This window comes from Haliaeetus leucocephalus, unplaced genomic scaffold (assembly GCF_000737465.1).
Source record: "Haliaeetus leucocephalus isolate CR32 unplaced genomic scaffold, Haliaeetus_leucocephalus-4.0 Scaffold217, whole genome shotgun sequence".
Taxonomy (NCBI): Eukaryota; Metazoa; Chordata; class Aves; order Accipitriformes; family Accipitridae; genus Haliaeetus; species Haliaeetus leucocephalus.
In genome coordinates, this window is record NW_010972653.1 from 210,586 (window position 1) to 235,558 (window position 24,973).

The 24,973-nt window shown below is 44.5% G+C and overlaps 3 protein-coding genes across 3 annotated transcripts in view; 2 read left to right on the forward strand and 1 right to left on the reverse strand.

Moving 5' to 3' along the window:
- Positions 1 to 1,895, forward strand: part of TTC32 (tetratricopeptide repeat domain 32) — a 2,861-nt gene extending 966 nt beyond the window's left edge. The window contains exons 3-4 of the mRNA XM_010566738.1: positions 48 to 208; positions 1,189 to 1,895. Coding sequence (XP_010565040.1) covers positions 48 to 208; positions 1,189 to 1,316 — 289 coding nt within the window. The 3' untranslated portion in view covers positions 1,317 to 1,895. The remainder of the gene's footprint in view (positions 1 to 47; positions 209 to 1,188) is intronic.
- Positions 1 to 5,795, forward strand: part of WDR35 (WD repeat domain 35) — a 52,524-nt gene extending 46,729 nt beyond the window's left edge. The window contains exon 28 of the mRNA XM_010566639.1: positions 5,780 to 5,795. The gene's annotated coding sequence lies outside the window, so the exon portion shown is untranslated. The remainder of the gene's footprint in view (positions 1 to 5,779) is intronic.
- LOC104831274 lies at positions 5,285 to 23,578 on the reverse strand. The gene is made up of 20 exons (XM_010566739.1): positions 23,404 to 23,578; positions 23,251 to 23,309; positions 23,024 to 23,116; positions 21,228 to 21,355; positions 19,719 to 19,865; positions 18,488 to 18,559; positions 17,375 to 17,542; positions 17,188 to 17,284; positions 16,106 to 16,323; positions 14,930 to 15,083; positions 13,845 to 14,053; positions 12,497 to 12,614; positions 11,404 to 11,609; positions 11,225 to 11,309; positions 10,405 to 10,571; positions 10,180 to 10,280; positions 9,967 to 10,088; positions 9,522 to 9,705; positions 9,316 to 9,439; positions 5,285 to 5,386 (listed from the first exon to the last, which is right to left on the reverse strand). The coding sequence occupies exons 1-20, from the start codon at positions 23,448 to 23,450 to the stop codon at positions 5,285 to 5,287; spliced, it is 2,601 nt and encodes an 866-aa protein (XP_010565041.1). The 5' UTR covers positions 23,451 to 23,578.
- Between the last annotated feature and the right edge of the window lie 1,395 nt (positions 23,579 to 24,973).

A 24,973-nucleotide genomic window follows, 5' to 3' on the forward strand; every position in this document is an offset into this window, starting at 1 on the left:
GGCGCGGGTCCCGCCGTAACGGCCGCTCTCCCTCTGTCCCCGCGCAGCGCCGGCCGCGACCTGGCCACGGCCCTCAACGACCGCGGCCAGATCAAGTACTTGCGGGTGGAGTTCGCCGCCGCCGTGGAGGACTACACGGCCGCCATCGAGTGCCAGCCCGGCTTCGAGGTGCCCTACTACAACCGCGGCCTGGTGCTCTACCGGCTGGGTACGGGCCAGGCGCAGTCGGTCACGCCAGCGGCGCCGGGCCGGCGAGCCGAGCGGCGGTCCTGCCCCGGCCCGGCCCGCTCGGGGCTTCCCGCCTACCCGGGTCCCCTCCCGCCCGGGCTACCGGGAGCCCCGCTTTGTCCCGAGATTCACCCGCAGCTGGAGGGTGCTTCCCTCCGTTGTAGGGACGGAGAGTCCTGCCCGGCCCCGGCCGGGGAGGGCCGTCACTGCAGAAATACGTGGTGCGGACGGACGTTTCAGCTGCCGGTCTGCCCTGTGGGTGCAGTCAGAGAGCCTTGCTGCTCTAGATGGGGGGCTGTGTCATCTGAAACGATAACTGTTCGGGGAAAAATGGGGAAGGATGCAGTTTTCAGTTTAGGAGGAACTTGCACGAGGGGTAAAACTAGCCAATTCCAAATGTTGCCATTAACCTGAGGTAAAGCATCTCTTAAGCGGGAGCAGCCGTAGCGAGCTCAGCCTTCTCAGCTGTCTCTGCAGAATTTGCTGCCCCGGTTTGGAATACACCACACAAAAGTGGCACCCCTGGACCTTTTTGCTGGAGCTTGGCCATTGCAAAGTCAAGACCCAGAGCCTGAGGGACTAGAGAGAGCGCTAAGGGAAATGGAGCCTGACCAAGAGCCTCAGCTGGGAAGCAGTGTGCCTGTGTTCCAGGTTTAAGGCAGCCTGGCTATTGGTTAGTTGCCCGAGTGTGGGCCTTTTGGCTCCTTATCTTTGAATAAGCTGGCTGAACTGAGCCTTAAGCCCATTTTAGGTTCAAAAATAGGCACTTGGGTTCTTGCTCTGAAGACCTTTTGACTCCCGCTTGGGCTTCTGGGGAATCCAAATGTAGTGGGTCTAGTAAGTACAGCTGCTGCTTTTTGTTAGTGAAGGTATTGGGAGTCATTCTTTGGTTGCGGATTGTGAGTTTGAGCAGTTACAGAGAGATAATTTGTTCTTTCTTTTTTTTTTTTCTTTGGACAGGATGCTTTGATGAGGCCATGAAAGATTTCAGGAAAGTATTAGAGTTAAACCCCCAGTTTGAAGATGCTGCATTGAGTCTAAAACAGGCTATTCTTGATAAAGAAGAAAAACAAAAGCGGGGTTATTGAAAGTGCAGCTAGTGGTGTGAAAATGGTTTGCAAAACACCTGATTTTTGTCATTGACGGATGAAACACAAGGTCATTTACATCTGTTATGACCTACTGAAGAAACGTCGTTCTTGGGCAAATAAGTTATGATTTTGATTGCAAAATAAACTATTTTTTTATATTGTTAGAGTTGAGGAAAAGCATAATGTTAGATCTACGTGAGATACTTGTACAGAAGTGCTTCATAAAGATGTTGGAAGCTCAGTAACAGCAAATGAAGTCTGTAGTTCTCTTATTAAAACTGTGTTTCTGTACTCTTTCACGGATTGTTTTAAACAGTCTTTCATGAGGAAGAAAAACTATAAAACATTTAAATACTTAAGACTGGAGCTTGCGAGAAGTACAGGGATTTAATAATGATAGTGTTTGTCCACATTTAAATGTAAATTTGATTTAAGCTGAAAGTGCAGTTGTTAATTATAAGGTGCTGGCCTTGAGATGCTATGGTAACTGATTTTCTTTTCAGTTCAGAGTGTTTCTGTATTAAGAAACAAATTTAACAGAAACAATGAGATCTTTTTAGGAAATATCATCTGTACCTTGCATGAGGAACGTGGTATAAGAATTCAGTCCTATGTACATTTGTTCGCTCCTAGAGGTTGTTTTACCTAAGCAGGTGGGAACAAGGCATACCTATGTTTTTGTAACCCTATTGTAAAAGTATTGGGCAGCTTAATAATTGAATGAATAAAAATGAACATGTACTTTTTACCTTGTGATTGTCTGTAAAGAGGTTATTGTAGAGAATGTAGTTGGGCTATTCACAGTAGGAATTGTGGCTTTCTCCTTGTTACTGTAAAAGGTCAATTGCTTGAAGAATACAACATGAAATCTGATTGAACTGGCTGTGAATAGCTAGGCAGCTTCATTTCTCGCACGGTAAGAGGGACCATTGATGAAGTCTATAAATCATCGATAAGAAACACCCTCGTATGTTCATAGCAATACAAGTTCTAACAAAAGAAATACTCTTGCATTGCCCACGTGCGCATTAGGATTATTTTTTTAAAATAAATTATGCTAATGACCGCTCTGCTTCTTACGGTGAGTTTCTCCGTGGATGATCCCGGAGCCTGCACAAGGGCAGGGCTCACTGAAGATGGTGGAACCCTCTGGGGTAAGTCACGAGAACAGACTTCAGCCTCTGAACATCTTCCCCAGCAGCCTTGCTGAGTTCTCTTTCAGCTTTGGGATGAAACACTGCAACAGGTGCAGTGAGCAGATTTGGAGTGCAGGGCTGAGAAGATGCCGCATTTACCTCTCCTGCTCCTGACAGTAGCAATGTTGAAGTTAAATAAATACAATGCATGATAGCAGAATGTAACCATTTACAGTTTGGAATAACAATGACCATTTTTTTCCAAAGGTTTAATTTTTTACTTTTCTGGATATATTAAGCATGTGCTTTGCTTCCATTTTTATATCTTAGTGCTCTGTCTCCAAAACAGCATCGATAATTCGAGGACTTGGCACATTTCATGCCACCTCAGTCTCAAAAATTGAGAAATCATACCAACTCTTGGTTGATGGCGAGAAGGTGAGCTAGAACTAAACCTGTTCCTGACTTACCATGCCAAGAAAATTTAAAAAGACAGTATGAGCAGTTGAACATGACTTACAAAGTTTTATTTTGAGAGATCACAGGTGTGGTTCTGCACAGAACACTTTAAATGACAAGATACAGATAAAAATCAAAAGATTAACAGCACGTAAGTATTTTAGAGAACAAAGACGCTAGTAATAATATTCCTCATACTTCCCAGCTTGTGTTGTTTTGTGAACGTTACTCAATTACTTAAAATGCATTCATTGCTGGCACAGAAATATTCCACTGGACTGGGAGCAATTTTATCACAGATTCTCCACAGTATTTCCGTGTCTCTCCTGCAAAAGCATGAACTGTCGTGGTGCATTTTGGCATAATTTGGAATTCTTTCAAGGTAATTTTGGCCAGTAACGTTCTCACACACATTTTCCCCTTTCACGTGCAACCATGAGTCACTTAGTTCTCTGGCTTTACATCACAAGACTAATTGGGGTTTTCAGTCTGAAATTATGAAATAGCATTGTGTGGTGTTCTTTCACTCAGGCCTGTTCAAAGGGTGTAAACCCCTGTTATTGATATAAAAACTTGAAGATATGTTTAGTAACTCCCCTTGTCCTGCAAGGTTTCCTGTTCATAATCCTTTAAGAATTAAAAGTCTAATGGAGAGCAGTAAAATTCTTTTTATGTAGTGTTTCCACATGAAATTCAGGCAACCTCTCAGCTTTTTAAAAGGAGCAGGAGTTGTGTGCTTTGGATGCTTTGCAATGCAGAGGTACTGTGGCTTTACACCTTCACCGGGCTTTAGGGGTTGTCTTTGCTTGGAAATTATAAACCTCTGTAGAGTGTCTGGGTCAATCCTGTCTGCCCCCTCCATTGCCCTTGTGAAACGTTCGCTAGTCAGAGTCGTGGTGCTGTACCAGTAAGTCCAACAGGCGATTGCTGCTAATGTACGTTGACTGTGTCTTTACCCTGGCCAGAAGTGTTTCAGACATGAATAATTCACAGCCGCTTTCCCAAGGTTTCCTACCTATAAACCTACTCTCCAAAAGCCCTTGACTCTTCCCCTCACACAGCCTTCAGTGGCAGCCCCTCTGTTTAGTTTGTTCCCCATAGCTGGGATTAATTTGGCAACAAGTAACAGGGTTCTCTACCTGGTGATTTCCTCAATACCTTACAGAATGGTTTTGTTTTTCTTTAGTATCTGGAACAACAGTCTTCAAGTTCTTAATTGCTCAGAGAAAAAGGCAAAGAGGTAACATCATCGCCCTGTGCTTTTCCCTACTACCCTGCTTGTCCTTCTGAAACACAGGAGGAGGAGTTGTCACAGCACTTGCAGTGTTGCAAGGCCTTTCCCTTGCTTTTGCAGAAAGGTAGGAAAAGATGACAAAATCCCAGGTCAGCAGGGCACACAGCAGTATGAGAAGTGTTTCATATACGTTTGGTGTGAGATACAGCGTGGGGAACAAGGAGAGCCATGCCGAAGGGAAAGCTGGCAGCGCGTTGAGGGGAAAGGGCTAGGTCTTCAAGTGGCCAGAATATGTTCCTCTTCCACATGCTTTCCCTCTGAGTGGACAACAGAGGTAATTCAGCATTAAAAACCTGAAAATCTTTGGCTGTTACAACCGAGGACTGCACTATGCACTGTCCCGTTTAGTTGGTAAAAAGTAAATTAGTAGAGAAAAGTGCGCTATTCAAATTTTGTGGGGAAGGAATGCCTTTGTAACAGTCAAGCTCGGCTATGCAGGTCGTGCTCTCCCCTGACTATCAGAAAGGGAAGAGTTCAAAAAGAAGCAAAACCAGTGTTCAAAACTGAAGATTGCTAGTAGAAGGATAACGTCCTATGTTCTTTTGTGTTAGGGGGTTATTGTCAGTCTGCCTAATCCTTTTAATAGAGGCAGAAGCTGGATCAGTAGAACAGGTGCAACCTCAGCCTGTGGCTTTCACACATGATGGAATGGCTGGTTGCTTTTTATGAAAAAAGTTTGCTGTGAGATCTTGTCAAGGTGGAGGCCCACCTAGCAGCATGTTGTGATCATTTCAGTTGAACTCTGTTTCTGAATATTAACTGCTTCTAAGATTTTCCTTGTAGGATCCCTTTAGTCCATGAGCAGGGAGGGATTGGATGCAGTCCACAGCATTGCCTCCTACAGCCCATGACAATCAGGTTTTTCATCGTTCATGTCTTTGTGTTGCACAGTAAGCGCGTGAAATGGACATAAAGGATATCTTGATCTCCCAGCAAGGAACAGTTAGTCCAACCCTGCCACAGACATCACAACTGTAGGTTTCAACCTAACTCCTATTACTATGGAAAAAGCCTGATCCAAAGTTCAAGGCTTTCCAGGCTTGTATGGGGACTGCTGTGTGCCTGTATCTGTGCATTTAACATGTCTCTCGCACCTTCCTAATTCCTTTGCTCCACATTGGCTGAATAGTGAAGGCTTGTTCAACCATAGTGGTATGACCAGAGTGGTTCCTGAAAGCCTAATCCAAGAAAGAGTTTAAGCCCATAGCCCGAAAACTGCAATCTAGGACATGAGTTAGGTGCTGAAGTTCCAGCTGCAATACCTGAGAGGAGGGAGTAATCCCAGGAGAACCTAGATGCAGAGCAATACAGCATGCAATCGCGTGGCTGAATCATAGCTGGGGAAGTCACCATCAAAGCTAAACAACGAATGCCTAATCCTAACACACTTGCATGATTTAGTGTGAAAAATATCAGCTGCCATGAACAGCAACCAAGGTAGGAGGAAGAAACCAAGGATGTGGAATTTCTCTGGCTTGTCTATGAGAATGTGGGAACCTGAAATGCCTGTTGAAATGGGAATGCAGGTTCCGTCTCACCTTCTCCCTTCCCAATGTATCCAGAAGAGAAAGGTCTTCCCATCTGCTGGCTGGTGGGTGGATGGGTAGGGAACACTGCTGGACCCCTTCCTGGCTTTCTAGGGCAAAAGGGAAAGATCTGGGATATCCCACTTGCTGCAGACAAGTTTACCTGAATCTAGTCTGCAAGACTGCAGGACGAGCGAGCCTTAGTGACACACCACCAGACCTGATGCTCATCTGCGTGGAACTAGACAGTGTCCCGTGAGCTCTGGGAAAAGAAGAGCTAGCATTTAGTCATCATTATTTAACCTTCATCCCAGCTTACAAATTTCAAAAAGACTGCTTTTTAGATTAACAGAAAGTTAACCTAGACTGATGAGGTTTTGTTAACATTAAAAATGGGGACTGTGCTCTTGGAAAACGTGTGGGAGCAGTGGGCTTGCTTGACTCTGCAGTGTTAGCTCCGGACAGTAGAGTGCACTGCTCATACAGCAGAGAGGAAGGCATCTCCCAGGCTGGTGCTGAAGGGGGTCTTGGGATCCCAGTACCCTCCCATTCCTTGTTACAAAACTTAGTCCTTCAGCAGATACAGCTTTAAGACTCCATTTATTCAGCACTCATCCCAGGCATGACTGCAGCTTTTGGGAAGCGTGCCATGTATATGCACTAATCGGTGTGCGTAACCAGCCAGCCTGTGAAGATAGAGGCTGTACGAGCTGTGTAAACCCACTGGAGACAGCAGACGTGTGCAGTATTAGCCTGCATCAGCACCAGTGCCATTGTCCCCTCTTCACTGGTGTCGAACACCTGCGTGTGCTGCAGGCACGCCTCCGGTTGCAGTGCAGGCACATCCTGAGAGAGATTGCAGGTGGTCGTGTGTCTGGTTTGTCCTTTATCTCTTGGAAATAATTAAAAAAAATGTTCTCTGTAGGCACAGAAAGAAGAAATACCAGGTAAGTTGTCCTTTTTACTCATGTTAGAGAATCCGTCTTCTCCCATTTTGTAGAGTTAGCCTTTTCCATACAGGGGCAGGTGAAAGGAAAGTGAGCAACTAACAGGCTTCCGAGATGCTCAGGTCAATGCAATGTTCTAGACAAAAATCGGCATTAATGGGGAAAAAAAAGTATGCCTTTGTGTTGTATGTGGAAGAGGCCCCAGGTAGCAGATTGCTTGGCTCTTTGAAGCCAATGTTGGTACACCAGGTGGTTGCTGTTGCACATTAGCAAGGAGATGTTCTGCACTTGGATTACTTTGTATGTATTTTTATTTGACTTTTCAGATTTGCACTTTACATTCACATGGGAGGATTGGCAGTCACTTTATGAAATATTAAAAGAAGCAGCCATAATCAGGGCTGGAATAATTTTAGTGATCTGCAAGTCCCTATTTCAACAGCTGGAAGAAACAAGAAGTGTTTACTTTGCAGCCTTGGGCTATTTTCTGGTAAGTTCTCATTTGTAGCCACTTCAGAGAGGCAACAGGTTACAACATTTACTAATCCTGTTAGCAGACCCTAGCACTTTCCAGTGTTGTGGTGCTCTTCTGAGTCCCACCGTCTGGACTTTTCATTTGAAGCAAGACAGTTCTTCTGGTCACTGAAAGAGGCAGCTCCTGTGTCTAGTTGCACTGTTTGGAAAGCAGCCAGCACAGCAGAGCCTTCAGGAGCTGTTGGAGACACACAGTGAAGTGAGGAGTGAGGCTGGAGCACACAGATGAATAGCTCTGGTTCTCCAAGGGTAGACCCTAACAGTTTGGAGGATTTGGACCCGTCGAAAGAATTTGGAATGTGGTAGTGATTTGTGCCTTAATGTTTGTTTCTAAAATTTTGGATCTATTTTCTTTCAGACTGGGTGCAGTCCAGTTGAAAACCTGTTGAAATAATATCTGGTTCCAAAACTGCCTGCTACAGCCCAACTCCAACATGTCCTGCTCTACTGCTGGCATCTTCTCCAGAGCCATGCCACCTGTGTTTGGCTTGGCAGGTAGCTCTCCTTCTTCCCTCTCTCACAGGCCCAAGCTTAGACCAGGAGACTGCAACCCCTGCCTGTTCCCTCGTTCTTGTCCCAGAACTTACAGTTCTAAGGTCTTGAAGGACAGGCTATGCATCGCTTGCGCTACAAAGCATGGTGACCTCTCTAGGCGAGTACGCAGGACCTGGTGTTCTTACCAAATTCAGTTCACATGCGTCATCTTAGATCTGGATCAATGATCCAGACTGGTCCAGCAAGTACGTAGCCCTGGAGATTGGCTGAACGGTGACCTGGAAAGGCTGAGAATGATACACAGTGTATCTGTGTAGTTTTTAAAGAATACATACACGCTGCACATTAAGTGCTAATGTATTAAAGTATGAACTAAAGGTAATGTTACACAGTCCGTGTTCAAGGCATTTCAGATACCAAAACTAGAGGTCCCAAATCCCTTAAAAACATCAGGTCAGGAGTGCTTTGCAACGGTTCTTTTTCTCCTGAACGCCTACCTTTCCTCTCCCTGCTCGAGCTGCACTCTACTCTGCAGGGGCTGCCAGGTAGTGTGTTGGTAGGAGAGCAGGCTGCCACCAAGCAGTGCACATAGACCTGTGAAGACGAAAAAGCACCGCTTGGTCCATACCAAATCCCGCTTTGCAGAGCATCGTTTTGTCTTTTGTCTGCCTTTTGCAGAAGTCACAGCTGATTAGACTTAGGCTTGTCTGAACACTTGTGTGTGGCATCTTCTAGCTGAACCTGCCTTGAATTTCAAATTTGGTGTCAAAGAAGCCCTCAGGCAGTTTGGTAACCGAGAGGCTGAGGTAGGAGAAGTTAAAACCTCCCGAGCTGCAGTGAAGCTATGTATCAAAGCTAGACAGAAACTCAATCTAGTGCTAGATGCAGCTGCGCACTTAGGAAGCAGCACAAGCCAGAATTGCATCATGTTCATTTCTAGCAAGTTCGTGAGTTGAACTGCTTATGAAAGGCCAAGTCAAAAGAATTATGTGGTTACTTGAGCTGCCCAGGCAAGGGTACTGCCATGGCTCGTATCAGTGCTAGAGTCCACTCAGTTGGGTGCACTAGGAGCAAAGCACCCTCAGGTGACTGTCCTGGGGTTTTCTTTGCTCTTCTTAGACCTGTTAGAGGAGGGCAGAACCTCAAAAGTGTAAGACCAAACCCACACGCCTCTGCTTCCTTGCCCATTGGGCTGGCATCTGAGGAGATGGTTGACTCACTGGGACTGATGGGAGGTAACAGCTGAACTTCATGTGGATGTTACGGCATGTAAGTTGACTTTTCTGCTCTAGACATTTTGAGCTGAAGTGCTATGACTTTTTATGATCCTATAAAAAGTCAGAAACACCATATAAAAATCATATTTACATACCAAACTCTTTTGTTTACCCCAGCCAGTGCAATCTCAAGTCACTGAAACTGTGTTGCAGAGCGGATTTGAGAAGAGAACTAAATTAAAGCTGTGCACCGGTCAGGGTACTTGGGTTGAATGCTGGCTAGGTCTTAAGTCTGTGAGGTGTTTAAATTGGCTATTTTTTATATGGTGTTAAGAAGTTCAGAGGATAGTGTGCGTGAGTGGGAGGTGAGCCTTTCACTTAACCTTACCTGTTCCAGTCGATGTGCCAGGGTCCTTACTGCCAGCCTTTTAAAATGAGAAGGATGTCTCACCCTGGGGCTAACAGCTACTGGACAGAACTCTGCAACATACTCACTGCCATTAATCTCACACCTATTTGAGAGAACAGATCAACAGATCTAGAAGAAATTAGGGCTTTGCTGATGAGCGCATTGGTCATTCAATAGCTACTTGCCCATCCACAGTGATGTTCCATCTTGGGGTGCTGTTGAAGTCTAGAGACCTGGTTACCCAGCAGTTTTCCAGGTATAACTCAATGTCGGGGCTCTCATCTTTCAGCTCCACCTCAAGAAACACAGGCTCCACAGGTCGCTTGAGTATTGCCATGTTTGGCTCATAGAATTCCATGAAAGATTCATCTTGAGAAAATGTCAGGGGATTTTGTTGTTGTTTAATTTTATTTAAATTAAAATGTTTGGAAATTTTCTGGTTTTCTTAGGGGGAGACTTACCTTTGGACACTCTTGAAACTACATTCAGGGCTTGTCTTATCCTTCTGTGTACTGCAGAAAAGGAAATGTTAGTGAGGTTCTTTAGTAGGAAGCAGGGCATGTCTTAACAAGGGAACTTACAACAAAGAGAGTCACAGAAGTTTAAAAATGGAGGAAAAGAATTGCCTACCTGCAATATTTGGTCTTGGTACCATCGTACCGGAGCCAAAGGGAGGTGATGTGGATGGATCACTAGCAAAGGCACCTAGCACTAGGGTCTCTTTTGCTCGATAGTAGCACAAGACTGTTAGTCTATAATAGAAGAAAGGGTAATTTCTGTGTTCACTCTTACCTTCCAGCAGCTGTGCCAAAGTGAGCAGTGTCAGTGAGCAGTAGCTCCTACCTGTAGTCTGGATCTCTTGTGATTGTCGGTATGCTCTGTCCTGGAAGAGTCTCTTTCTCATAAGAGATTTCATTTTCATAAATAATATGATCACCTTCAAACTGTGCATATGGGAAGCTCATTAAAAGTTTAATCTTTTCAGGAACTGGTGCAGGGGAACAAAAGAGAAAATGCAGGAGAGACAGAGACTTCCAGCAGATATATCTGCTCTGGCCATGGGCTTACCCTTACTGAAGTGCCACAGGTAGTGACATGGAACTTGAAGAAGGCATGTCCTTCATTATACTCTCTAGGCTTGCAAGAGCTATCCCTTAGTTTGGTTTTACTCATATCAATGGCAGGAACTGTCTTCATTTGGGCAGATATCATTATGGTACCATCTGGGTGGCATACTGAGAAAATCAGAGAATTGGTTATAAATTCAAGGAAAGAATCACAGATCTTTTTATTGATTGATCAGTTGTGTAACTTACTTATAAATGCTGGAGAATTAAAACTGCAGCTAACGGAGAACATCTGTAAGGTCTCCATAGTTCTCACTTTCCTCAGGGCAACATCAAACCTTGCTTTAATTTTCTGAAAGGACACTTCCTGTGAAGGAGGTGATGGAAGAGGTCTCCTGTTAGGGCATGTGATCCATATGTACAAAGTTCTGCTCTTTAGCTTGTGCCACTTGAATACTAACAAGTCACAAGAGTTGAGTCAGTCTGAAGACTCGAGCCTGATGCAACATGGGGGCAGAAGTTTTCTTGTACGAATTAATTGGTCACTGTCACAGAGATAACTTTTGGCTGATTATTGTAGAATAGTTCAGATGTTTATTACAGCATCAATTTTCCCCTGCCATGTCTTAACATTTCTACAAAATGTTCCTTTAAAAGAGCTTCTTTCATAAAAGCTATATTGAAATATTATTTCTGGCTCAGTGCAGATGGGACATTTTGCTTCATCTTACTAAAAATACTGAGGAGTTTGTTTTTGAAGACTTGGTGCATATCTTTTAGAGACAATTTAGCACTGCAGATTACATAATACATGGCATTACCAGAAGGGTCCATGTCCGATACCGCTTGTCCTACTTGCACTGGCTTAGAGCTGTTCCCTCTGGAGGCTTCCCAATACGTGTAATACTGCGGCACAACAAACTGTGACTGTAGGACTGCGGCTGTATGAGCAAACAGTCCTATGTGCTTTAAAGAAGGAATTGCTATACAGTTCACGTACCTCGTAGATAACTCCCACAGCAAACAGAGGTATTTGCAAGATCAGGTGGGTAGAGTTGGTAGCTGCAAGATACCCATTGATAAGTGCAACGTGTCGGTTTAGGAGCTTGTCACCAAGATACAGGTTCCAATACTGGTGCAAGCCAAAAAGAGGGATGGCTAGATACAGGTTTTCTTCATCACAGTAACCAACTGCTTCTGGTAGTTCTGTAAGACGAAGGTTGGGTTAAGAGTTAGCAATGAAGGAAGGTTTTAGCAATGATGTTTGGCCCAGGCAGGGATTTCCTTCGTGGGTAAATTTTGCACTTGCATTGCAGTAGCCCTGTTACGCGCATACTGGCATCGTCTGCAGGGCTTTGGCTGTGTTGTGGATGTAACAGCTCACAATTAGTGGGACTGGGAATCCTCATGCTTTAGTGGTGGCCTGCCAGCTTGCTTCCAGGACTACTCCCTGTTTCAGTAAGGCAAGCTGAGCTATGTATGCAAATATATTTTTTTTGGTCAGCCTTCTCTGGATTGAAGCCAGGCTATTTCAAAGATAAAATAGGACAGTGAGGAGACACTGTCACCTTCGTGGCATCCAAAATCTAAGAAGTTTGAGAAAAATACCAACCAGACCTCCTGACTGGTTCAATAACCTGCTAAGTACAGCTTTTAGTGGATGATTGTCTCCTTACAGAAATGCTGTCTTTGGAGTTCGCAGCAATTTATTTGAGTCAGTTGAGTTCTGCCCTGGACACAGAGGCAGAATTGCATTTGAGGACAAACTGAAACTCACAGCAATGTCTGAAAGTTTTGCCAGTAGATGTATGTTCAAGTTATGAGGCATCTTGTTCACTGAGTTTGCAAGCCAACTTCTTTTACACACTAGTTTTTATTGCTCTCAGTGTCTCGAGGGCAGACTGTCTTGCCAGTATGCAGAAGAGCTGCCATCAGAAAAGCAGCAAGTTGGCTATGTTACCAATAATGACCTATTGAAGGGTGGGGTTTTCCCAAAAGCTCTCATCCTCAGCCTAAAGCTGTTCTCACTGAATTCGATGAAAATCTGATCCATGCTGTTGATGCAAACCAGTTAATATTGGGGGAAAGCTTACCGATATCAGCAACCACACACTCCACCTCTGCAGAATGATAATAGAGTGTCATCTCCGGACCCACGCTTATAGTGTAGTTAACAAGGAGGGTGTATTTTGTTTCATTTCTATTCACATACTGAAAGAGAGAGAAGTGTAAGGCTGCAGTAGCAATGGCTTCCAGCACAGACAGGAATGTATATCCTGAGCAGCACTAAATAATTATTCCAACACCCTCCTCTCCCCTGCAAATAGCTCAGTCTCCAAAAACATCTCTTCAGTTGGCCTAAAACTATTCAGAAATCTGGACTGGATTCAACAGCTTTTTTGGCCAAACATAAATGTGGAGAATGTAGTGCCTGTTCAGAAAATGGAGGCAGAAGTGAACACAGTGGTGTTTCCTCTGTAGCCCACTGGTGAAAGAGCTCGTAGAGGGAGATCTGGGTCCAAATCCTTATTCTTCTTTACCCAGAATGTGGGCTGGACCCAGGAGAGTGAGTAATTGGTAAGATAGAAGGTGTGAGGAGGTGCTGTGAGACATCCCTCTCAATATCCTCATTTACTTCATTGAAAGTGCCCCCAAAGTAAAACCTGCCGTTCAACCTGAAAGACATACTTCTAAAAATTTTTGGCTTGCTTTGATCCTTAATGCAATTTAACTGTGGTTTGACTGCAGCCTGAAAATTAGTCCTGATCCTGTGCCCTCACAATCTTGTTCCTTGTAACAGAAAGTGGTGTCGCAACTCTGCATGGTTTGGTTGAAACAGTGGTAGAGGACTTGCACTTATGCATCTTGCCGCTGAAGTGAGAGGTTGAATTCCCTCTGTGAGTTTATACTTTTAACAAATATTTAGATTAGAAATGGTCTGAAGCTTAACAAAATTACATTTAGAATAACCCAAATCTGCCTGTACATGTTCACATGGTGCATGGCCTGTGCCAGCGGTCAAATGGCTGTGCATAAACAGTAGGTTCAGGACTTACTGGATGTTGGTAACTGGTGTTTGCAGGATTGCAGTAATTGATTTATTTTTCCAAGGCACTTCTGTATCAAGGGATAGCATTTAATAGAGATTTGACAAACCTCTTCCTGCTGGGCATGTGCTTGGACATTAGCCATGCTGACAGACACTAAAGGAAGTCATATTTCATACCTTCTAATCACACTTGATGCAGCATGTCTCCCAGAGACTGAGGGAGAGCAAGGTGGGGCCATACAAGCCTCTAGTCTTAATTCAGGTGAGCTCAGACTCATTGACACCTTTATGACTGAGCAACAGTTGTTGGTTAATAAAAGCCAGGCTGTGTTCTGAAAAGGGACTGCCCTACCTCCTCCACTCAGCTGCTGGAGTGACCTGCTGTATCTTACCTCCTTTAGAACATATAGATCATCAAAAGAGACTTCCAGGATAAATTCTTTCATTCCATTAGAAAAGGGAGTTTCATAAATCTTAAACCCATGGTGCTGTGCTTCTCTCGGGGTAAATGGCACATTTCCTATTGCGATTGCCACCAGAGAGACATCGGGAAGAAAGTGTCCAAATGCAACATTAAATAGCCTTTCCTCTGGCAGGGTATCTGTAGGGAGAGAACATCAAATTACTGCTGATGTGGATCAAGTAACGAAGACGGTTGGGGTGGCCTCTCATTCAAGTTCCAGGAAACTTAGCCAACAGCCATCTCTTTAATGGCTCTGATTAATGAGTGTTTGTGTTCTAGTCAGATCTGAAATACTCTGTGTACATGAGAATTGCTTCAAGCTGCGGGAGATTAACAACAAATACATACAACTTTACAGAAAGTGGGTTCAGTAACTTTCTAGAGGTGCACTAAGATGTGCAATGACTTTCCTATAAAGAAATCGAGAATCTAGTTCAGCCACATAAAATATGGAAAAACTATCATAATGTATGCTAAGAGGCTCCTTTTTCTTTCTACATCAGTTATCCAGACAGATCCAATGACATTTAGTGTCGTAATACATTGGAAAATACAATTAAAAAAATATTACTGCACCACTGGTTGGCACAATGATTTCAGTATGCTCCCAAGATAACAAATGCAGGCAATTTTGGGGAGAAAATGCCATCAATGAATGCTGTCCTCGGACAGTTCTCCCCATTGTGATAATTGCACAACACAACATCTTTGTTCTAGGGTCCCAGTGCTCACTGGAAAAATCTGGATGTTAGTGTGAAAGAAATGTTCACATTCTTATCAGCAACCGATAATTTTCACTTCATCCCATAATGACGGGTGATAAATGATATATCCATTAAGGCTAAAGGTTTGGGGTTTTTTATAATACCTTGAATCTTGACTTTGGCTAGCAAATTGGAAGTGGGAGTTGAGGCAGTTCTGGTGAATGTACGTGTGTGGCAGAGGTCAAATGGAGCAATGTATGACATGTCAAAAGCAAGAGATCAGTAAAATTCCTTGAGAGGAATGACTTACTGTTGATAACAGTTGGTATCTGTGGCATGAAAGGTGTGGTGATGGATTTGACGACAGTGTACTTCGTGGTTTGCCAATCTGCATCTGTCCATGTGTGCTCCAAGAACAAGTCAATACTGTAAATGACTCCATATACACCACCAGATATGGAGCTCTAGGAGGTAAAATTTGTGATTAAGTCTTAATTCTCAATAGCTCAATAAAGGAATGACTGAATATGGTTAAAATCCTTACATTAGAAAGAGAAAACAGTATTATAGTACAGTTTGGGATGGATTTTGCTAGGGGAGCTTGTTTGTTTGTTTGGCCCATTTGTCTGGTCCATGTTTGGCTCAGATACTGCTGAGATTCTCAATAAGGAGGTATCAGGGTTGGCGGGGGTGTGTGTCCTCATTAAGTTTAGTAAGTAACCATATTTGCATTTATTTTTTCGCAATCCCTGGACTACCAGCCACATTTCTCGTTCTGTCCCAATGCACTCTGAAAGTTTGTTTGTGCTTTCAACAGTTCTTCATACCAACTCTGTCTGGTGTTACATACAAATAGTGATGTAAGTGTCCACTGATACACCAAACAGTGAACTTCTGAACAGGGCGAGTCAAAGTCACACCAATGTCATCTTTGCAAAGGTAACTGGTAAAGAGCCTTGTGAGAATATTGCCAGCTCCTTTATACTGAACATTTCTTTGGACACTGCCTCTACACCTGTAAATTATAGATTGACATAGATTATACTATATCCAAAGCAGTTGGCTGCACCCAAACTACATGCTGGGAGCCTGTCCCATACCAACTCATGCTGTCTGTATGGAAATTGTCTAGGGAATTGCTCATTGACCCAGGTCAGAAGTGTGCCAGGACCAGTTTCATAATGTAACCACACAGATAATTGAATCCCAGTGCCCAGGAATCCCTTCACTCTTAATTTATTAGTATACTTTATAGATTATTAAGAAAAGACAGCCGCTTGCTTCACTCATGCTTTGTAATCAGAGATGATACTTAGTTTCTGAGTAGGTGGTTTCAAAACACAGAGAAGGAGCACCTAGGTCTTCAAATATTTCTTGTAAGAATTTTAAGCAGCAATCAATCACTATTTGGAAAAATTATGATTTAGAAACATCTTCCATGGTGCAGGCCCTCAAATGTGTTAGTATGTGACAGGTTTGTACTAACCTTCAGCTTGCCTCCTTCTGCTCCAATAGGGATAGTTATTTCGATGTGTGTCTTGTTGTGCTCCAGTAAGTAGTTCTTCTCCTCTGGGTTTACTACCACTCGGCCATTGACTCCCATTAAGATGGTTTTAGACAGAAAGGTGGATTCTTGAACCACTAATGTGGGAATAATGCTTGGCACCGTCCATGTTAGTGTAGTATCAGTGAAACTGATGCCATCTGTTGAGTTAGATAGACAGTCCCAGAAGGCCAGGCAATTGGAGTTACCAGTGAGTCTTCACTATGCAATGGCTGTCTTTCCCTGACTCCTTTTCACCAAATTACCTTTACAGCTTTCACTAATGACACACGCTGTAAGATATTAGCCAACTGATGGCTATTCTGTCGCAGAAACCCTGGTGCTCAATGTAGACTTGAATCACCACTTGCAGATGACTAATTAATTTATTCAGAAGAACCAACAGCCATGCTCCCAGTTACCTAGGCTGTTCTCCTTCTGGTCCCAGGAGTTTTGCCTTAGTGGCAAAAGGAATGTGAGACAGAGCCACCTGTTTGGGCATTCTTGAAATAGTGGCTTCAAGATCACGACAACTTAAAACCTCCTGCTTCCTCATCAATTGTTCAAATTAATACTGTTCTGTGAGAGACAGAAGGTGTAGCCACCAGTGTTCTGCAAAACGTCAGGCTCGTTCTGCCTTTCCAAAGACCAGGTGAGTCCTGAGGGTGCAGGGCTGCATCCCCCGCGTGGAGTTACATGACAGCAGAGAGCCAAGGGCGAGGGGTTAGTCCAGGGGAGGCTCCCTGGCCCTTCTGCAGCAGTTTTACTTGTCTCCAGCTTCCTGCATCTAATTTGGGGGTTTGAGATGGCAGAGACAAGGTACAACACTGCACTGGGAACATGAGTAATGTAGCATCACAGCATGTTTGTCCCAGACTAAAGCCACAGACTCTTAGCTCATGCTGCTTGGAGGGTGGCTTGCAAACCTTGTCTCTTATAGAGTAGATCGCAGGGAAATGGGGAGACTCTGTTTCCTACTAGCTCCTTAGGCATTTATTTTTGGTGATCAAGGGAGAAATCCTTACCAACAGGACAGGAGACAGTTGTGTCAATCAGCAAAAGCAGCCACCGCTGCCTGTACATGGAAGTGGAAGTGACCATGTTCATATTTACACCACTGACCTGTTGGGATGCAGGAAAAAGGAGAACTGATGTCCTAGAGAGGCAGCGGGAACGGCGCAGTTTTGTGTCCGACTGAGAGCAACAACTCACCACGCTGAAGTCAGACTCGTTGCTGTGGTAGGGTGCACGCAGGTACACTCGGGACAGCGTATTATTGAAGCTGTAGCCTAGTTTTGCTGCATCGCTTACCGTTATTCTCTTTCTCCCTGATGGAGAAACAAACATCAGTTGCCATAGCTGGTATGCAACATTTTGAGTCTGCAAGAGAGAGATGAGCTGCATCAGATCTAAGTCTACCAAAGTCTCTTAAAAAACTATGATATTGTAGCATCTGTTTTCCTATTAGAAGATGGAGTAACTGGAGTGGCACTAGACACTAGTAGTCCACTCCAGGCAAGAAACACCCTTGATATATATAATGGTAAGGAATTCTATAGCTCTTTAAGGCATCTTTAGAGATAGTCTTATAGCAGCCCTAAGCAGAAACTTAGATTGGTGGCCTCGAACAATCCCCTTGGACAAAAGGCCCGTGCTGTTAATAAAATGATTGCCTTCATATCTGTCAATTGCTGGAGCAGTCCAGAGGCCAAATGACAGACTACCTTTTGTCATACATAGCCATACTGTGTCAAAGAATGTCTGTACTGGTCTAGAACAGAGTCTTCTGAAATGATTACCATATGGGAGGATAGTCAAAAGGAAAAATGGGCATAAGGAGCAAGTAAGACATGAGAAAAATAGGAAAAGCGTATATATTTTCCCCTAATACTTTCCAGCCTCAATTTTCAGCTCAGGAACTCCTGAACTATCTGTAGCTTCTTTGTATTTTGTATGTCTTATTGGATTTCTCTTCGGTCAATTTTTCCAGACTCTCCTTGAGATCAAGCAAGCTTTTAGCAGCCACTTACATCTTTTGGCAAGCAGTTTGACAGATTCACTACCCATTGTGTGAAGAACCACCTACCTTTGTTTGTGTTGAACTCAGTTTCCACTAATGTAACAAGCATATGGCTCTATTCTCCCACCTAAATGTCTTTTTGCAGTCTAGAGCTCTAAGAAAACTTGAGAGGTTTTTCAGTACTTCACGGCAATTTTGCCCTCTCCTTTTTTTTTGACGGAGATGGAGCTATGCCCCAAGAATGACGCATGAGAATAGCAAGATGAGGCAGGCTAAGAGCTGTTAGGAAAGACTCCCCTTCATACCTCTGGCAGTGCTGACATCCACGCTACAGTGTAGTCATTTGAAACTGCAGGGACATCGGTCTTCACTGACACCTGGGGACAGATGAGATATTGTTTGAGAACAAACAAATCTTCAGCATTATTACAGGCATGGCGAGCAGAGAGGGGGCTTTCAGATTTCTTCCCCAGTATCTGTTGGGATTTAGCAAGTTACATTCACTGGAGGTAGTTAAAGTGTTTCCAAACAGTTTCTTGACTACGTTAACTTCTGTGGTCCTAAAATGAAAGTTAAAGTCACGGCATCTATGGTGGTGCATGTACAGTAGAGGGAAGACTTTTTGTATAACCAGGTGAATCAAAAGTCCTGTTTCATATCTGGTAAGCTGTAAACTAGATCACACTCTGGAGACTTTCAGGGACATCTGGGTCTCTACACTGGAGGTATAGGGAAGCAAGCTATTGGGTTTAACAGAACTGGTTCCCTCTTCCCATGCAGGCTGAACACCTGAAAATGCAGGATCCCCAATACCTAAGGTAGATGCTGTGGTGTAATTCTTACCAGCATGTCCTGCAGAGTGAGGCAAGTTCTGGACAATGAGTTGGGGGTCAGTGTTTGCTCCAGACATCTGTACCATGCTTTAAGTGTGTTGGGACACTCAGACGTGACTGCACAGCTTTAAGTCCTAGTAGGACAAATATGCTTGCTTTGTCCTGCCTCTAGTAGGTGCATATAAAAGGCGGAGTTTGTTTTGTTCAGTGCCTTATTTCTTGTTTGGCATATAGGTGCTGGTAGCAGGCTGAACAGCCAAATCGTACCACCCAGCGTGAGGCAGGATCTGTCTCACGGCGATGTCCTGTGAGTCGTGTGACACAACAGGGCTGCAGCTCTGCAAACTGTAGGTTTTAGTATTTCAAATGTAAGGGTGACATCCTCAGAGATGCTGCAGCACTTTATAACATAAAGGTACTCTTGTGACCTAAACAGGTTGGCATACCTGGCTGCTGATTCGCTTGCAGTGGCTTGACTTACGTTATCTGTACAGTTAACTGAATTTTACTGCATACAAAATACCTATGACATGTAAAAGTGTTACTAGTAATCATCTACAGTGCTTACATCTACATAAATATCAGCAGGTCACTATTACGCCTGGTACATAGTGTAAAATCAAATTCTGACAGGAATTTGTGGAGGTTGTTGTGCCTGGCAGGGAGCTTGAACGTAGCTTTGCCTTCAGTGGGAAACTTTTACCTCCATGTAGTTTTCTTCACACACAATTTCTCTTGAAGCCCAGGAAGAGTAGGAGCAGTACATAGGGTAGGTGTAGGTCACAGCTGCCCTCATGCTTGAAAATGAGGAGACTTTGATATTCACAGTCAGTGAAAACAACTCATCTGCCTGGGAAGAAAAACAGGCACTTCAACAGATGGTGTGAAAGGTCTCAGGAGCGGCTGCAGGGGACCGTCCAGCCCAGTGTCCTGTTTCCAAGAGTGGTTTAGAAGGATGAGAACAGGTTGAGAGTTGTAGTGACGGTTCCTCTGACGTACCACCCTAAGTGGATTGCGCTCAGGGGCTTTCTGAGCCAGAGGCATTGCCTCAGTACTTACAGCCTTTGCCTCAGGTCACATCTCAGCACTATTCTTGCCACAGTATTAAGCAGCTAGTCAGGGGAAGATCTGGCCTTCCTCACCATGTGGTTCACATTCCTCCCCTTCATGACTGCTACGTGCCTCCTCATGGAGAGACAGTACTGGAGCTTTTAGTTTGATGTAGGTAGTTCAGATCTGTCTTACAAATGCTGTTTAGTGTCTGTCTATCTTGACTAGCTTCACACTAAGAGCTCCTCTTCATCCTTCAGCTCTCCAGGGGCAACACATGAAGCCATGGACTGTGCTTCTATCTGACATGGATGTGTATTTTTGTACAGAGAAAGCCAAAACCTTTCCAGAGAAATTTCCAGTCTGGAAATCCTGGTTGTTGCACAGAACACTGTACACCCCCATTCTTGTTAGCGTAACCTCTGCCCATAAAGTTTTGCCTTATTTTTATTGAGGGGCTTCTAGGATCAACCACACTAAACATGGACGAGCAATGAAGTTTCTACCTGATATGTTCTGTTTCTAGGTACATCGCACCTCAACTAACATTTAGAAATTAGAAGTCCTGCCTAATTTTTTACACATATTTTAGGAAGGGGTGAATCACCTTCCGAGATGCCTGTTTCTCTCCATTGACTATTGTGGAAGTGTAAACAACTAGTTTTGACTAGACATTATCTTTTAGATGGCTAAAGTTACGTGAGACAAATCTGGGTCTAATAGATGTGTGTGACCTACGTTCCTAGGCATGTGTTAACAGGCACATTACCACACAAATTAAGCCAGGAAATGATCTGCCAGAATCACACTGCAAATGTTGCTTTTTCAAGCAGATGCCTACTTCTTTCCAGAGAGGCTTTCAAGAAACTCTCTGGCAAATCAGCAGCTACAAGGATATGCTTGAGAACTGGCAGCTAGTCAGCAGCATTAGGCTAAGTGTCATTTCATGGAGAGAGGAAATCCCATGTCAGTCACTGAACAAACCTCGTACTGGAGAGCCATTGCCTATTCATTTCTACACACCATCAGCACTAACTCTTCGAGCTCACTATTTCTCGAGTTCTCAAAACGTGCCATTGGAACGCCATATAATATCCAAATTTTGTCTTTTTGGAGGGCGTGTACTGTCTGAAGTTGTCTTCAGCCCGTCTCCGGGTCTTACCTCGTTGGTCACGTGGCAGCCAAGCGCCGACGCACGGAAGACGGGGTTGCCCCACGCATCTTCTGACAGGACGTAGCCACAGCGAGATGCTAGTTTCTCATCCAGCAGAAGGGGGCCAGCATAAGGATCTGTAGAAAAAGGGAATGACGTGTGGGATGGAAAGCTCAGGGCGAGTCGCAGGTCAGTGGCGCGGCCCCCTCAGGCAGGTCTCCTCTGAGCAGAGGTCCAGCTGGGCTGGGTGCTCTCCAACGACACGTGTGCTGCTAGGGAGCTGGTGAAGCTGTGCTGGTACGTGTTAGAGTGCAGGAGACATTCTGGCGTGTCTCAAGCCTACCCACAGTACGTTTACTTTAGTGCCCATTTCTTTGTGTCCAGAACCTTGTGCCATAGCCACCTTGAAGTAACTATTACAGAGAGTTTCTCTGAGGCATCATGTCCGTTTCTACCTCCCTGATTTTACTCTCTAGAAAAGAGTTATGGGCAATTAAGCCCATCCATTTCTAAAAATCCTCGAGTCACAATAACCTGCTTCTCACTCTGATCAAAGGATGTAGTCATGGACCTATTTTGGATGGGCACTTCTACAAATTGGTCAGGTTTGCTGCTCATCTCTGCTTGGCAAGGCGCTGCGTGCTGTTGAACTGATGGGGGAGCCAAGTAATGGGCATGATGGGAGCTGGCTGCCCTCATTTCTTGATGCTGGTACAGCTAATAACATTGTATTCTGCTAATTATCTGCTCCTCTGATTAAGGAACTATTTTAGTCTTGGGTTAGACACAAGAATCTGTACAAATACATAGGGTTTAACCAGCTGCCGTTGTAATTTCTAGATTTGTCTGTCATCTTTATATGTTGAACAGTACTAATAACTGCTGTTTCAGTAGATGTATTCTTGCAGCCAGGATAGACAAAGGAGATAAGCGTGAAGAATTTTGGAAGAAGAGGAAATAGCTTTTATGAGACCAACTGATAGAGCTGGAAGAAACAAACAACCTTTTTGTGCCTGAAGGCTGGTCTGTTTTTTCCAGTGATATCAGTTGCTCTCATAAATGCTATCACTTCTCCCCACACCCTTGTTGTACTTGCCTTTTTCAGTTCTGCCTCCAAATCAATTGAAAAAACCCCAAACCCAGAAAAAAGTGGACTGATCTCACCAGAAAGAAATCTGGTTTGGGGTGAAATCACATACTTTGTTCAGTCTAATGTGAACATTTTCTGGTTTTCATTTTGGTTAAGTAGATTTTTGTTTTCCTCAGCAAAATGGAAACCCTTTGTTCAATCTGAAAGAGGGTATTTCACTGCCATTGTGGTGTTAAATAAAAAGGAAAGAAAAAGAATCCTTTAATTGCTGCAGCACTCACTCGGCACTCATTTAGAGTGTGTTTTCTGGGTATTACCCAGCCTACACTGCTGTCATCATTTGTGCTGTCTAGGACATATCCAAGCTGCAATGTCACCTTTGTTTTCCTTGCTAGACATGTGTAAGGCTTCAGACAAAAGAATGAAAGCCAAATGTCAGTCGTTCCTCCTCAGACCATCCTTCTTTCCCCAGCATGTTAGACATAAGATGCAAAGGGGACTGTGGCTGTACATACAAGCTTTACTCACCTGTAGGGATATTGGCCAAATTGAGGTGTGAGAGGCCAGGTCTAGGTGGCAAGGATGTTCTGTGAGTTCTTTGAGGCCAGTTACCAGTTATCACGTAGATGGCAGCAGCATCCAGATCACAGGCACTGTGATCATTTAGGTGTTTCCCCAAACTTCATGGTACTCAGGGCAGCCACTTGTGACTCACCATTGATTTCCAGCTGGAAGAACTTTCCCTGGAGCAAGAGTTTATTCAGTTTCATCCAAAAAATCCTGGAGCGGCAACTGCTCTCTACAAAACCTGGTGGGAGCACATATAGAGCGTATGAGCCAGTGGGACTGCAGAGCAGAGCAGAGGCATATCTTGTTGTGAGTAAAATAACCAAGTTCTCATCCTTGCCTCTCCCCACTATCCTTTTATCATGTTTCACCAACCTGGGGGAGCCATCTGCCTCCCTTGTCCCAGACAGAACAGCAAGAAAAGCAGCCAGATCCTACAGTATAAACACATGAACAAATGATGGGGTGAACAGAGGAAAAAAAGATCAAGACAGAAAATAAACAAGACAGCAACTGAAGTCTCATTACCTGCATAGTGAGTAACCCACAGCCTCCATCTGTCCCCAGAGACCCATGCATAGGCAGCAAAGTCCTCCTCCCTTTGAAGTAAAGCTGACTCAGCTGTGGAGAGGGAACTTGGTCAGACCCGGGAGGAAAGGTATAGCTGACCTTTTACAACAGAGAGATTGTGCTGTCTTCTCCAAACCTTGCGCGTGAATCGGGAGAGGACAGTGGCTTCTGTTGCAGAGGGAAGCCTGGGCTGAATCCTGAAGTGCCCTCCAACGTTATCTGAGCTCCTGGCAGCGGGAGGCAGCCTTCCTCTTGCTGGGAGGGCACAGCACCCTTCTGCCTGGTATTTACAAGGTCAGGTGCTGCTACTGAGCCTAATTTTAATGAGTGCAGCAGAGGGTGCTCAGTGCTTTCCATCAACCCCTGGGAAGTAATCTCATTCCTTACAAGCCAGTTGGGTAGCTTTGGCTTCAGGTCTTAAGAGCGCATGAAACATTTTCCAGCAGATATTTTAATTGGGTCTACACAGGAAATACATTTTTGTTTCTGTGGAATGTCCCAGTGACCCAGCCATGCCAGAGATAACAGCAGTTCTTTGGCAGCTACACGTTTTGCTTTTGTGCATCCAGTTAGGTCGCCCTTTGATTTGTTTGATTATCGGAGAAAGTTTTGGTGAAAACATCTTGTTTTTAGAAGTGCTCCGATATCTCTGGATCAGTCAGACCATGTGCAGGTCTGTAAATGGCCAAACATATTGCCTGGGAAAAGAAAGTCATTGCGCCTGGTGGGAGCTGTGGCTCTGGGACTGCAAGTGCCCCGGGAAGCAGAAAGGCTGAGAGGTTTGGTGAGCTAAAAATACAGCTTGTGTGGCATGGATGAGCTATGGTGGGGTGAGATGTACAGGACATTTAGGTTGACATTTTAGCCATTGAAACTCCAGGCTCAATCTCCTGTTGGTCCCCGTTTGGGGGCATTGCCCAACCATTCTTAACTTACTTCGGTTTACATGCATGAGCAGAGCTGTGCTGTAGCAATGAGATTGTTTTTACAGTATACTTCACACCACTTTGGGATAAACAAAAGCCAGTGGGCACGTCCACTCACAGGACGCAGTGCAATCAGTGTAATTTCCTCCTCTGTCCCCGTTTCTCAGAGGACCCCTGCAGTAACAACAGAACCCACACCACCACCCTGCCGGGCACGCTCACTTTATACAGCACGGACCCGGTGGCATGCTTGTGTGAGTGCTCTGGAGCAGAGCCCTGGGGCTTTAGCAATCTCCTAATTAATGTCCTTTGGCCACAAGACCCTTTCTCACTCAGCGAGAGCCTAAGTCCAACTTCTGCAAAAAACTTCTCATGAGCCCACACAGGACTCACCGCGTGATCCTGGCCCGCATTAACTCTGCGTCCCCGGACTCCGAGTGACTCTTCATTGAATCCAGCTGGGGCTGGAATTCAGCTGGAAATGGCGGTACTCAGATACCACAGTGATGAGTGTGGTGTAGCAATGAGATCTTGAATTTTGAGTGAAAACTTCAGTATATTTGGATAGCAAACGGTTCCAATTTTGATAAGCCATTTCCAAG

Excerpts from the sequence above, each read along its gene's own strand:
- LOC104831274 (XM_010566739.1), bottom strand. The coding sequence starts at position 23,450 with ATGGGTCTCTGGGGACAGATGGAGGCTGTGGGTTACTCACTATGCAG. Across the intron at positions 23,310-23,403 it reads GTGGGTTACTCACTATGCAG|GATCTGGCTGCTTTTCTTGC; the intron begins GTAATGAGACTT and ends TTTATACTGTAG. Across the intron at positions 10,281-10,404 it reads CCTGTGGCACTTCAGTAAGG|TTTGAAGGTGATCATATTAT; the intron begins GTAAGCCCATGG and ends CCATATGCACAG.